This window comes from Hypomesus transpacificus, chromosome 24 (assembly GCF_021917145.1).
Source record: "Hypomesus transpacificus isolate Combined female chromosome 24, fHypTra1, whole genome shotgun sequence".
Lineage (NCBI taxonomy): Eukaryota > Metazoa > Chordata > Actinopteri > Osmeriformes > Osmeridae > Hypomesus > Hypomesus transpacificus.
Window position 1 is genome coordinate 5,987,671 of NC_061083.1, and position 13,417 is coordinate 6,001,087.

General features: G+C 48.5%; 2 protein-coding genes across 4 annotated transcripts; both read left to right on the forward strand.

Annotated features, from left to right (window-relative positions):
• Positions 1-3,261, forward strand: tmed7 (transmembrane p24 trafficking protein 7). Of its 2 annotated transcripts, none has more exons than XM_047048632.1 (4): positions 1-107; positions 422-631; positions 841-1,083; positions 1,586-3,261. In XM_047048632.1, the coding sequence occupies exons 2-4, from the start codon at positions 464-466 to the stop codon at positions 1,820-1,822; spliced, it is 648 nt and encodes a 215-aa protein (XP_046904588.1). In that variant the 5' UTR covers positions 1-107; positions 422-463; the 3' UTR covers positions 1,823-3,261. The 2 variants fall into 2 exon arrangements, with proteins under 2 accessions (XP_046904588.1, XP_046904589.1); XM_047048633.1 differs by lacking the exon at positions 1-107 and adding an exon at positions 272-296.
• Positions 3,262-3,859: 598 nt separating this feature from the next.
• Positions 3,860-9,774, forward strand: LOC124486729 (protein fem-1 homolog C-like). 2 transcript variants are annotated; one of them, XM_047048504.1, is made up of 5 exons: positions 3,860-4,252; positions 4,747-5,325; positions 6,360-6,654; positions 6,983-7,555; positions 7,860-9,774. In XM_047048504.1, exons 1-5 carry the CDS (start codon positions 4,249-4,251, stop codon positions 8,299-8,301), a joined length of 1,893 nt encoding a protein of 630 aa, XP_046904460.1. In that variant the 5' UTR covers positions 3,860-4,248; the 3' UTR covers positions 8,302-9,774. The 2 variants fall into 2 exon arrangements, with proteins under 2 accessions (XP_046904460.1, XP_046904461.1); XM_047048505.1 differs by having other exon boundaries at positions 3,910-4,252; positions 4,761-5,325.
• The last annotated feature ends 3,643 nt before the right edge of the window (positions 9,775-13,417 follow it).

Here is a 13,417-nt window from a genome sequence, read left to right on the forward strand (position 1 = left end):
CCAATAGACAAGGGTAAGAGGCGGATTCTCCCAGATCTCAGCCAATTGCCTTACACGCTGGTGTTACGTTTCTTAGCAGCCGCTTGCATCCTGGTGAGGGATTTTAGGTGAGTAATGTTGAGCTAGCTAAACCACAATATTGAATTAAATCATTAAAACAGTTTAGTTTTATTATATTGTACGATGATATCCGCAGACATATACGGTATTTGTCCATTGTGGAACCAGCGAAATTTGGCTACTCAGTTTATCGCTAGTTAACCGACAGATTTCAAATGTAGCTACTAGCCGTCGAGGTAACTGTGTTAACTAGCTAGCTGTTACTAGTATGTCCGGTTTTGCAAGTGGGCAATTTAGTAAGCCTGTGTATGTTGTCGATTAATATCTAATTCCGTATTACGTTTTATGTTTTTCTGTGCAGGTCCTAAACGTCATCAGATTTAACATCTCGTCTCAAGCCAAAATGTTCGGCCATCACGGTGCTATGTGGGTGTTCGTACAGGTGCTCTTGGCCCACCTCTTATGCGGATGGGCGATTGGGTCCGAACTGACGTTCGAGCTTCCAGACAACGCCAAACAGTGTTTCTATGAAGACATTACCATTGGCACGAAGTGTACCCTTGAATTCCAAGTACGATTATTAGTGATTAATAACCCGTTTACTCTACGTGTCGTAGACAGTGGAAAAGAACTTAGACAGACTATACATGTGTATCTCCTATTTAATGTCATTGTGTTCCAAAAATCACTGGAAAATTGAAACGGAGAATAAATGAAAAAATCAAAGAAAAAGCCAAAAACAATTACACTGTAAAGTATCTAACTGTGTGTGTCCGTTAGGTGGTAACTGGTGGACATTACGATGTGGACTGTCGCCTGGAAGACCCAGAAGGCACAGTTCTCTACAAGGAGATGAAGAAACAATACGACAGTTTCACGTTCACTGCGGCGAAGAACGGAACCTACAAGTTCTGCTTCAGCAACGAGTTCTCCACCTTCACTCACAAGACGGTCTACTTTGACTTCCAGGTCGGAGAGGACCCCCCGCTGTTCCCCGAGAACAGGGTCTCCGCCCTCACTCAGGTTGGTCTGGTCAGCACCTACACCTTCACATGGTCCATTTGTGTACGCACTGGTGAATTAATACAACAGTGGTCTGCTTCCATAACCTTAGATAGCCATTGATGTTCTGCCGACAGGCATATATTCAATTTAACCAACACTGACTGTCCTGCATGGTTGTAATATCATTTTAATCCACAGTACTGTAACCGTTACCCCTCTCTGTCTCCCCCCCCATCTCTCTGTCTCCCCCCCCCCTCTCTCTGTCTCTCTCCCCCCCTCTTTGTCTCTCCCCCCCCCCCTCTCTCTCTGTCTCTCCCCCCCCCCCTCTCTCTGTCTCTCCCCCCACCCCCCCTCTCTGTCTCTCTCTGCCCCCCTCTCTCTGTCTCCCCCCCTCTCTCTCTGTCTTTCTCCCCCCCCCCCTCTCTGTCTCCCCCCCCTCTCTCTCTGTCTCTCTCCCCCCCCCTCTCTGTCTCCCCCCCCCCCCTCTCTGTCTCTCTCCGCCCCCCTCTCTCTGTCTCAGTTGGAGTCAGCCTGCGTATCCATCCACGAAGCTCTGAAGTCTGTGATCGACTACCAGACACACTTCCGGTTGAGAGAGGCTCAGGGCCGCAGCCGGGCCGAAGACCTCAACACCCGTGTGGCCTTCTGGTCCATCGGAGAGGCCTTCATCCTCCTGGTGGTCAGCATCAGTCAGGTGGTCCTGCTTAGAAGCTTCTTCTCCAACAAGAAGACCACAACCACGCGTGTCGGATCCTAACAAGCGGGACTCTGCACACCCCCCCCGTCACTTCTCCCATCTCATCACGCCCGGATCCCAATTCTCTACGGCCTCTGTTTGAATATGTAATGGTGTTCTTTTCCGCTCCTCTGATTGGACAGGTGAAAGTCTGTGCTCTCTGATTGGACAGGTGAAAGTCTGTGCTCTCTGATTGGACAGGTGAAAACCTGTGTTCCTCCAGCTGTTACCAGTCCTGTGAAATCCTGAGTGGTTCTACAAGGATGGGAGGAGGAAAAGAGTTTTGGAGCAATTAAAAGTAGAACTGAGAATTATCACCATAATGTTTGCACTATCTGGAAGCACTATTTGCCCCTCTGCAAGGTATGGTCTAATGGGTGTAAGGTTAAATGGAGTTAGTGTTTTCATGTTTCATTACTGATTTCCCTGTGCGAAGCAAGAATGGGAGGTAAAGAATTGGGATTTGGTATCTGTCTCTCACACAAGGAACTGCTGATCCAACTCCCACAAACAGTGATTTATGGCAGAAGTGTTGCTTTGTTTTGTCTAGTCAGATTTAGCTTTCATATGCAGATATTTTGAGTTTTTAAGATAAGGTCTCGTATACTCCCAAGTCTCAACGTTCAGTTGCTGGTCCTGTCATCCCCGTTGATTAGTTTTTCATCCATAACGATCTAAAACATTGAATCAGTCTGCAACTTTCAGACATATTTGAGACGTTGGCTAATACAGACCATGGCGGTGCTATGAATTTACTTTTAACATGGCCCACCCTCCCTGTGGATAATCTGATCATTATATCAGTCGATGTTGAAAATTTAGCAATTTATTTATTATGTGGGTTGGATACTGCATTGTTTTTTATGACACTGTTTACCTGAATGTATGAACATACTGGTCACTCCTCACCTTATTCATTGAGATTGCAGAACTGAAATCAGACACTGGATTCATAATTCCAATAAAAGTTTATAGGGGATTTTTTTTTATGTGGACAGGATACACATGATTTGTTTAGGGTTGTAATATTTCCCTTTTACTGGTTTTGTGGCTACAACAACAGGCCTAATATGGATGAAGTGTGATTATGATTTGGTGATATGGTGACTGTGGTTTTATACCCTTTGGTTAAATCTTAACTTTCTTGTTGGATTCAAACTGTTCATCTTTAGAAAGACATTCTCATGATTAACTGAAGTGAAATGAAATTAATCCCCAGTGTAGTTTATATGTTCCATCTCTTTAGTGTGATTTATTCCCATTATGTATTTGGTTTAAAGAGGTGGAAGAAAGCTCTTGTTTAAGCACATAATTTAATTTCTTTATTAGGCATTTTCTCAATGGTGTGGTCAGGCTTTGGTTTGTATACTGTTCATGATCATTATCAGCTTGTGGGCACATCTAAGGGTAATTTCCTTGTTTGCATACAGTTGCTGAATAAACATTTTCTGGTAAACCTATTGTGTGGTCGTTCTTGTCTGATTAATCTTCACTAAACTAATCATGACAAAACACGTTTCAAATTATTTTTAAAATATGTTTTATGATTAGTGGCTGTGATAGAAAAATACGTCGGACAGTCCATGTAACCTCGTATTTTAACAAAGACTTTGTATAAAAAAAAGTCATGAAGGAAATTAAAGAACTTCTAAGTGCGAGGTCCCGAATCTATTTTGTACTTTGAGAACCTGTTCGTGTTATTGTTCCGTCTGTGTTTTGGTCTATTGGCCACTAGAGAACGATATGTTTCAGTAAAAATGGAACACCATACAGTTAATACGTACATATCTGTGTGTGTAGCAATTTTTTGTTTTCCTATATCATTCATGTCTAATTCCAGCACAATACAATGTGCAGCCTATGTAATCATGTCAACCACAGTTAGAATATCTTAAATTATTTTATATAGATTCGAAATGAAGAAGGTATATTTCACTTTAACCGAGAGATCTTCATTAGATTACGTAACCAACCATCAGCCCTCTGATTGGATGAAGTCCACGTCAATTCCAGGAAAAGTTGCAAAAAAAAAGGTCTGCATTGTTTTTGATTAGACAGAAGCGAGTCGTGATCTGAACGGTGTGGTGGGAGGACAATCTACCCTAATCATCTGCCCCCCCCCCCCCCCCCTCTCTCAACATTACAGTCGAGCTAGCTGGCTCGCTACGCGACACGATTGTCCTGTGATGTTTTTGCTACTGTGATTTTACTCGGGTAGATTTTTACAGGAAGAGATCAAAGAAATTCGGTTCCTCCTGATGTCACAGAGCCGTGGAACAACAGAATCTTTGGAGACATAACAGCTGTCATCTTCTGGAAAAACGCGTAGCTAGTTGGCCTTATAGGATAGAAAGCTAACATAGCTCGCTGGCCATCAAGCGGGGGTGGATGTTGGTTTCCTGACTCCACATCCTATTCCTTTCTGTCGGATATAGCGTCGACGTCGCATGGGTATGTTAAAATGACGAGCGGTGGTGGACTAATCTTGAGCAAGACTTGCGCTGACGTTAACCTGGTGGCGTTTCGATACTAGCCAGAATTACTACTTGCTTGCATCGCTGTTTAGTCAATTAATGATAGCATTGCAGCTAATTAGCCAAGTCATTTGACATCTGTCTGGACTAGTCTGTCATATGCTGGGTTAAAATTACAACTAACACCAGTAAGCATAGGCAAATCTATCGTATGAGGATACAGTTTACCTAGAAGACAACGGGAGTGGCTTGCTCGGTTTTTAATAATACAGCACAGCTAGCTGGCCAAGCTAGTGCTGAGTAACAGCCCGCTAGCTAGTTAGGTGGCTAACACTAGGGACTCCCATAGCTAAACAAAGACTTCCGCTCTTCAGACTTAACTCTCGCTGCTAGAAGTCAATTGTTTGATTTAACTCGGTAGTCTAAGCGTTCTCATAGTAATGCATGATACTGCCTTTTTTATTGGTTAAGTCTGTTTCCTCCAGTGTGAGAAGACATTTGTTCCAATGGATCTAAAAACGGCGACGTTCAACGCAGCAAGGGATGGCAAGCTGCGGTTGCTTCAGAAACTACTAGAGCACAAAACACTACAGGAGATCGTGTCGATAATATCAGACAAAACCAACGGTGCGACACCTTTACTCATGGCGTCCAGGTATGGACACCTGGACTTGGTAGAGTATCTCTTGGAGTGTTGCTGTGCGCCGGTGGAGGTCGGCGGGTCTGTAAACTTTGACGGGGAAACCATTGAAGGTGCCCCACCGCTTTGGGCCGCCTCGGCAGCTGGACACCTGAAAGTGGTACAGTCGTTACTGGGCCACGGTGCCTCCGTGAACAATACCACCCTCACTAACTCTACCCCACTGCGAGCTGCCTGCTTCGATGGGCACCTGGACATTGTGAAGTATCTGGTGGAACATAAGGCTGACTTGGAGGTAGCCAACAGGCACGGTCACACTTGCCTTATGATCTCCTGTTACAAAGGACATAAAGAAATAGCCCAGTATCTGCTTGAGAAAGGCGCCGATGTAAACAGGAAAAGCGTAAAAGGTAAGCAGGAAAACAAGCAGTAGATACACTACATTAAACAAGTGCTGTTCCTCTATACAGATGCTTGTCTGTGTCTCTGAAGATAAGATGATAAAAAACGTATTTAATGCATGTGTGTAGTTCTAATAACATTGTGTATGTTTATTGTGCTGTTTCCACCTCCAATGGCAACAGGCTGTCATTGACGGCCTTATCTAGATGTGTAAATTTGGACTGTCAGACAAGTTAACCTACCAAGCTGGATTAATTTGTTTGTAGCTAAACCAATTAGGGGAAGTGAGCCCACCCCGGCCTGTTCTAAATTTGAGCCTTGCGACAGACATCTCTCTCTGAGGCCCTGTTCTGCTCGGAGAGATTTGCACCTTCTTGGCAAGGCTTCTGACTGGCACATAGCTTACATCACTCAGCTACAACATGCACCGCCCCAGAGACGGAGGGAGAAGGTTAGGGTTTAGTCAAGCATGGTCAAGGCATTTACCACCTAGAGCCCCGGAGAGACCTGAGGGAAATGAAGGAGAGTCTTTTAGTTTTACAACGGCCATCGTTGTTTTAGGTTTGATGTTGTCATTGGCTCTTTTGGCTAGGTAGTCCCCAGACATGGATTAACCCTAGGACTAAGACACCCTCTCCATGGACAGCCTGTAGAGTTGTCTTTAATCTGTCCTGGGTGCTTGACTGTTTAGTGTCCTGGCACTTTGACATCAAGGGATAGTCTCCTTCCACTTCCAGTACAGACAAATCCCAGTGTTATCCTAGGATCAATAGCATCTGGGTTGGGACCTGACTTGAGTGTTATGTATTGATCCTAGGTTGTGATGACGCCTCAACCTTGAGAAATGCAACTTTGCCCTCTCGACACAAATGTTTATTTCAGTCTTCTGTCTCAATCCAGGTTGTTTCCGATAGGCTTAATTTGTGGCCTGGAAAGTGGAAACAGAACTGTTTCATTAAAATAAAATACAAATATATAGATTGTCTGCAGTGCTTTGGTCACCACTTGATTGTTTGGATGTGCCGATCACCCCGTCCCCTAGGCAACACGGCGCTCCACGACTGCGCCGAGTCGGGCAGCCTGGAGATCATGAAGACGCTGCTGAAGTACGGTGCCTCCATGGAGCACGACGGCTACGGCATGACCCCGCTGCTGTCGGCCAGCGTGACGGGACACACCAACATAGTGGACTACCTGACACAGCTCCAGCAGACCGGCCGGCCGGAGAGGATCAACGCCCTGGAGCTGCTGGGGGCCACCTTCGTGGACAAGAAGAGAGACCTGCTGGGAGCGCTCAAGTACTGGAGGAGGGCCATGGACCTGAGATACAGCGACAGGTAAGAGGAGGGAGAGGGCTGGGTCTCCCCTTAGTTCAGGGGTGGCCCATCCTGGTCCTCGAGGGCCACTGTCCTGCATGTTTTAGATGTTTCCCTGCTCCAGCACACCTGTTTCAAATGAATGGGTCGTTATCAAGCTCTGTGGAAGCCGGGGTAATGACGAATCATTTGAATCAGGTGTGCTGGAGCAGGGAAACCATCTAAAACATGCAGGACAGTGGCCCTCGAGGACCAGGATTGGCCACCCCTGCCCTAGTTGGATGAAAGTGCCTCCTAAATCAAGAAAATAATAAATGACGAACGCTGCTGCTTATTTCCTGTCTCCTAGCAACAACATCCAGTACAAGGCGGAGCCTAAGCAGCTGATCATGGCGTACGACTACGCCCGGGAGGTGACGAGCGTGGAGGAGCTGGACAGTCTGATCTCTGACCCGGACGAGATGCGCATGCAGGCCCTCCTGATCCGCGAGCGCATCCTAGGCCCCTCCCACCCCGACACCTCCTACTACATCCGCTACCGGGGTGCCGTGTACGCCGACTCGGGGAACTTTGAGCGCTGCATCAACCTGTGGAAGTATGCCCTGGACATGCAGCAGAGCAACCTGGACCCTCTCAGCCCCATGACGGCCTCCAGTCTGCTGTCCTTCGCCGAGCTCTTCTCCTTCATGCTGCAGGACCGAGCAAAGGGCCTCCTGGGAACCTCGGTGTCGTTCGACGACCTCATGGGCATCCTGAGGAAGAGCGTGCTGGAGATTGAGAGGGCAGTGGGGCAGAGCCAGCCTGGTCCGGACCCGGCTCAGCTCAGCAAGGCCCTGGCCATCATCCTGCACCTGGTGTGTCTGCTGGAGAAGGTGCCCTGCTCCCTGAAACAGGACCACTTCAAGAAGGAGACTATCTACAGGTGAGGTGAACCTGGGTGCACCGCTGCCTCGCTTAGGGTTAGGCTCTGCTGGACACCTGGAGTGACACTGAAATGAAATCTGGGCTGTGAAACATCTACTGGTGCTAGTTTTAGTGTGTTTTTCAGTCCTGAGTGTAAATATCAAAGCGTCCTTCTCCGCCAAAACGAAACAAAAATTTTGAATCCTTTGCCAATCTCCGTTTCCTTCTCCTTGCTTAGTCTGTGATTGGTTCTGTTCAGCTGGTCTGTGTTTTATCCCTGGAGGTTTTGCAGAGCTGACGTGTGTGGTGTGTGTGTGTCCCAGGTTCCTGAAGCTGCAGCCATGTGGTAAGAGTGGCTACAGCCCGCTCCACCTGGCTGTGGACCGCAACACCACCTGCGTAGGCCGCTACCCAGTCTGCAAGTTCCCCTCCCTGCAGGTCACATCCGTCCTGCTGGAGTGCGGCGCCGACGTCAACGCCCGCGACGAAGACCACAACAGCGCGCTGCACGTGGCGGCGTCCAACAACCAGCCCGACATCATGAACCTGCTGATCGCGAGCGGCACGCACTTCGACAGCACCAACGCCTTCCGGCAGACGGCCTGTGACCTGCTGGACGAGAAGGAGATGGCCAAGAACCTGATCCAGCCCATCAACCACACCACCCTGCAGTGTCTGGCTGCCCGTGCCATCGTCACGCACGGCCTGCCGTACCAGGGCAGCATCCCCGAGAAGCTGGAGGCCTTCGTCCTGCTGCACAGATAGGACCCTGGAGAGACCTCCTGGGGAGAGGAGGAGGGGGCTGAACTGCTCCTCCTCCTCCTTGAAGCCTCCTCTCCCCTCTCCCCTCCCTCCTCCACCTGCAGTTGAACTCCCAGTTTGATTCACCTGGAAGTGGATGTTTGTATGTGACCCCCCCCTCCCCTTCAAAGACAGTGGTTACACTGAGTCTCCTGAGGTTGTGGGGGGTCCGGGGGGGACGTTCTGTAATGTCGGCACAATGTTTTAAGCTAGATTCCCCCATTTCCCCCCCCCCCCCCCCCCACAACTCCCCTTTAATTTTAAAGTTTTTTTTATTTTCTTTACTTGCTTTAGACTTGATTTCTTCATATTCCATACTATTTATTAATCCAAGATGTCATTGAGAGATTTTTCTCCATGCCTGCCCCTCTGTATGTTTCTCTCTTTATGCAATGTGGAGGAATATACCAGGACTTAAACCATCACTATTTTGCCAATAATTACATAAAGGTATGGACTGTCTGTCGCTATGACTTCTTCCTGCTTTCAGCTCTGCGGGTAGTTTGTCCCAGACCTGGGACCCGCTGAGATGGGAGGGGCCCAAGCGTTAGCAAGCTTTCTGAGAAGGGTGATCGTTTGCAAATACCATAAGTGCTTTATTTCTCCTATGTATAGGCTCCATGATACCAGACTGTTCAGTGTCTGCACTTGTCTGTGCAACAACTTGCTTTTTACTTCTTTTGTTCGTTTTAGTTTTTTTAATTTTTTTTTGTGGTGACTGCCTGTTCCTTCATGTTCCCACGGTTACGCTAAGAGGGGGAGCAACAATTGCTGGATGATCTGTTTTGTGGGGGGGGGTTGGGGTGGGGGGGTAGTTGCCAGAGGTGTGTGTGTGTGGAGGGGCGTAGGTGCGGGTGAGACCCTCATACTTCCTGTCGACGATGACCTTTGACCCTGGTTGTCGCCGTCTGCGAGCTCTTAAACAAAGACGAAGGTCGGTTTGGGGTTCAGACACAGCCACGCATGGGGCATACACCTTTTTAGTATTTTACATTTTGACTATCCATCCTTTGACTCCATCTGAGCTGTGCACATCATATCAATCATGGTGTAAACACCCTGACCCACGTTAAGAGGCCCCCATCACAACGTCAACACCTATCCTGTAGGAGGACAGGAAAGAGGACAGGAAAGATGCTCTCTCTTGTGGGAGAAGCTTAGCTTGGTGAAAATGACTTTGCACATTAGCTTTAGTAAAAAAAGAAAAGAAAACAGAAAAGGGCTTTTTTTTCCATACTTTTAGGAACAACTTTCTCCTGTAAAGACGGATAGAGAACAACACAACTGTACAGACCTAGCCCATGGGGGGGTACATGCTTTAATTCTGCACTTTATTCCACCAGAATGGTAAGACTTCATACCAACATAATGGCAACATAAATCAAGTTCATGTCTTAAAGAACCGATTTGACAATAAAAACCCATTGTTGCACTCGTGCTCTCCTCGCCTCTGTCCTTCCTTCCTTCCTCTCTTCCGGCAGCCAAGCAGCTAGCCAGGCTCCTGTGTGTGGGACGATGTCTTTCCTTCTTTTGAGAAATCCCTGATCAGTCGAGTCAGAGCTGGGCTCAGCTGTGTGTTGGAGCTCAGCCTTCACTCTGCTCAGTCGAGTCAGAGCTGGGCTCTGCTGTGTGTTGGAGCACAGCCTTCCGTCTGCTCAGTCGAGTCAGATCAGAAATGACCCAGAAGAAGGGAGAGATGCTGTTGCTGAGATGCTTCCAGTAGCCTGAGAGAAAGAGGGGGAGACAGAGGGAGAGAGAGAGGGGGAGACAGGGAGAGAGAGAGGGGGAGACAGGGAGAGAGAGGGGGGGAGAGACAGAGGGAGAGAGAGGGAGACAGAGAGACGGGGGGAGACAGGGAGAGAGAGGGGGAGACAGGGAGAGAGAGGGGGGAGAGACAGAGAAAGCGCGTGAGGAGAGGAAACGATCGTATATTGTTTTTCCGGAAAGCTGGGCTTCTGGTTTCTCTGCACCGTGTTCAGAATGTGGCACTGTGGCTGGATGTTCCAGCGGTGATGAATCACAGAGGAATGTTCTCCTGCAGGAGGGAGGAGACTCCCTCGCCCCAGGAGAGCTAACCAGCAGACCTGCCTACACCCGGAAGAGCCGAACTCAATGCTAACTTTGACCCCTGGAGGGTGGGTGTCTTACTAACCTTTTCTTATCTTGATAATAGTAACTGTGAGGGACAACAGTTTGACAGGGAGAGCAAGCCCCACCTTTGACGAGGTCAAAGAGGTGGATTATCTTATCTGTAGTCATGAGCCAGCTGGGTGTGTGTGTGTGTCCCTACCTCATAGTGGATGTTAATCTGTTCTAAGTTTCAGTCAACTGTTTCCCCCGATTTAAACGCTAAGCACATCTGTGGTGAGGGTTTGGGCTGGTGGGCTTGCTGGCTGTCTCGCTACCTTGAGGAACACATGCATACTCTCTTTCTTACATTTGCATACACACACACACACGATGTTCTGAGCCCTTTGACCAGGTGCACTGGGTAGCTCTGAAGTGTGAGGAATACACACACTACACCAGGTGGACTGGCTAGCTCTACTGTGAGGAATGTCTACCACCTGCCCTGTGTGTGTGTGTGTGTGTATAAACCAGGTGCTCCTCTCTCCCCTCGTGTGCGTGTGTGTGTGTAAACCAGGTGCTCCTCTCTCCTGGTGGCCGGGCGAGCTGAGACCTGTGTGCTCGGTGTCTCACGGGAGGAAGACAGTTTCCAGCCTACTGGCTTCACCTGTCACATCACAGGAAACAGTGTGTGTGTGTGTGTACAGTCAGGTGAGCGCATTCCCGTAGTGTGTGCTGTGTTTGTTTAGAGTCTCCACACACACACACACACAGACGTATCAGACATCTCGCAATTAATAATTCCCACGTTCCGTTGTCAGGTTCGACTATCTGTGCCATCCCATGATCTCCAGCTCTATTGTCATTGGACGCTCAGCCTACTTCTTACAGTTCCTAAAATAACTAGGAATTATGCCCCTTTGGAAACGTGTCCTACATTAGGGGCTGCTGCCATCCTCACGGCCCCCTGCCTGGGCCTGTACGCATGCCACCAGGGGGAGGGGGAGGGGGAGGGGGAGGGGGAGGGGGAGGGGGAGGGGGAGGGGGAGGGGGAGGGGGAGGAGAGGAGGAGGAGGAGGAATAATAATACAGGGGGAGGTGTGTGTGTTATTGTGTTTGTTCCACAGTGCCATTCTATAAACCATCTCCACATCCTTGCTGATTGAGAGAGGTTAGTAATGATGACAGTCTGTTTTAAAAGGTCTGTTTGTGCAGTTAGGGTTACTCACGCTGTCCTGATTAGAAGCTTCTACGTGATCCACGTCTTCAGCCTTCGTTGTTACATTTCATGACTGCGTGACTCATTCACAGTCCACATCGTGAAGGGAGTGGAGTGCGTTGTACAGTCATCGGGTACACTCTGTTTACGAGTTCTGGTACTCTCCCACTGGGCTGACAGGCAGACAGGTAGACAGGCAAACAGGCAGACAGGTAGACAGATAGGTGTGTAGATAGACAAGCAGTGCTTGACACGAGAGGAGAGAAGCTTTGGTGTCACATCACGTCACCCAGCCAGCAGCTCCTGTCCAGTCCAGGAGCTGCCCAGACGGTGTCCATTACTCTTGATTAGACTTCACTGCTGATACTCTACTACCTCATAACAGCCCGCTCCTCAACTCTCTCTTTCGCCCTCTTTCCTTCTTTCTCCCTCTCTCCCTCTCTCAAATGAGCTGTCCCTCTAACCCACCTCACACTCTCTTGCTCTGTTTTAGACAGCACCTAACCTCACTCTGTTCAGTGTGTGGTTCACCTGTTGCATATCTCAGATATGCAACAGGTTCAACAGCCACACCCCCTTCACAGTACTGAGCCTAGAAAGTCCTGCCGTTGCATTGGGGACAACATGAGACCAGACGATCGGAGCCACCACAGGTTCCGCCTGCAGGTTCCCCCTGCAGGTTCCCCCTGCAGGTTAGGCAGGTAACCAAGTAATGTGGAAAGGTTTTATTTACATAATCGTGAGTGGGGTTTAAAGTGAGGAACAGTGCAGTCACCATGAGCAATGTGCCCTAAAGAGTCCCTGGGCCTTCCTGCCTGCCTGCCTGCCTTCCTGCCTGAGGGAAGCTCAGTGGTTAGAGCACTTCACTGCAGATCAAGAGGCAGCAGGTCCAGATCTCCTCTTGCACTGTATGTCGGCCTGGAGAAAAAAGCGTTTTCTAAAAGGATACGTTATTACTGAGAAGAGAAACGACTTCAAATGAGCAAAGCATCGAGGAGAGTCCCGCTGGAATGACGACGATGCCCTGGTGTTTACGTCCTCGTTGGTCACAGACCACAGTAGTTAAGGGCAGGTCATAGTGCGAACTGGTCCACATGTCACTCGACCCCCATATCTACCTCCCTCCCCCCCCCCACCCACCCGGTCAGCTGAGCCAAGTGACAACAACCTGACTGGCACTTGGCATGCCCCCTATGGACTCATTTCACTGCTCACACAGGTATGTAACCCTATCACTATCCCGGCACACACACACACTCTCTTTCTCACACACACACACCCACACCCACACACACACACACACACACACACACACACACACAAACACACTCTCACACAGACACTCAGTGTCATGCACAGGATAAGTGTATAGGGGTTCTGGTCAACATGGCTGACGCATGTTTGTGAAGTATTCTAGTACACAAATACCCTTCTCAGAAAAATAGCATGCGTCATTTCAAAATAGCTGTTATTGCTTCATGTTTTCAACTGCTTAAACAAGACCCATATGACACGATCAAGGACCCCCCCTAATAATATAATATGGACACTGATGTGGAGGGTAACTGCGCTTGCTCTGCTTATGGTGTATGAATAGCTTTGGTGAGTTTAATGTGACAAATACTTGTGACAGGAATGTATCCTCCATCATCAAATCTAGTTCCCTACAGTGTCCTCTGTCTATATTGAGCACAGTTATTTGCTAAGTGTCCCATATCCATACGCCAAACATAACCTTGACCACGGGCCTACTTCAATCCTAACGACCATTTACTGTGGTGACTTTTCTAAAAC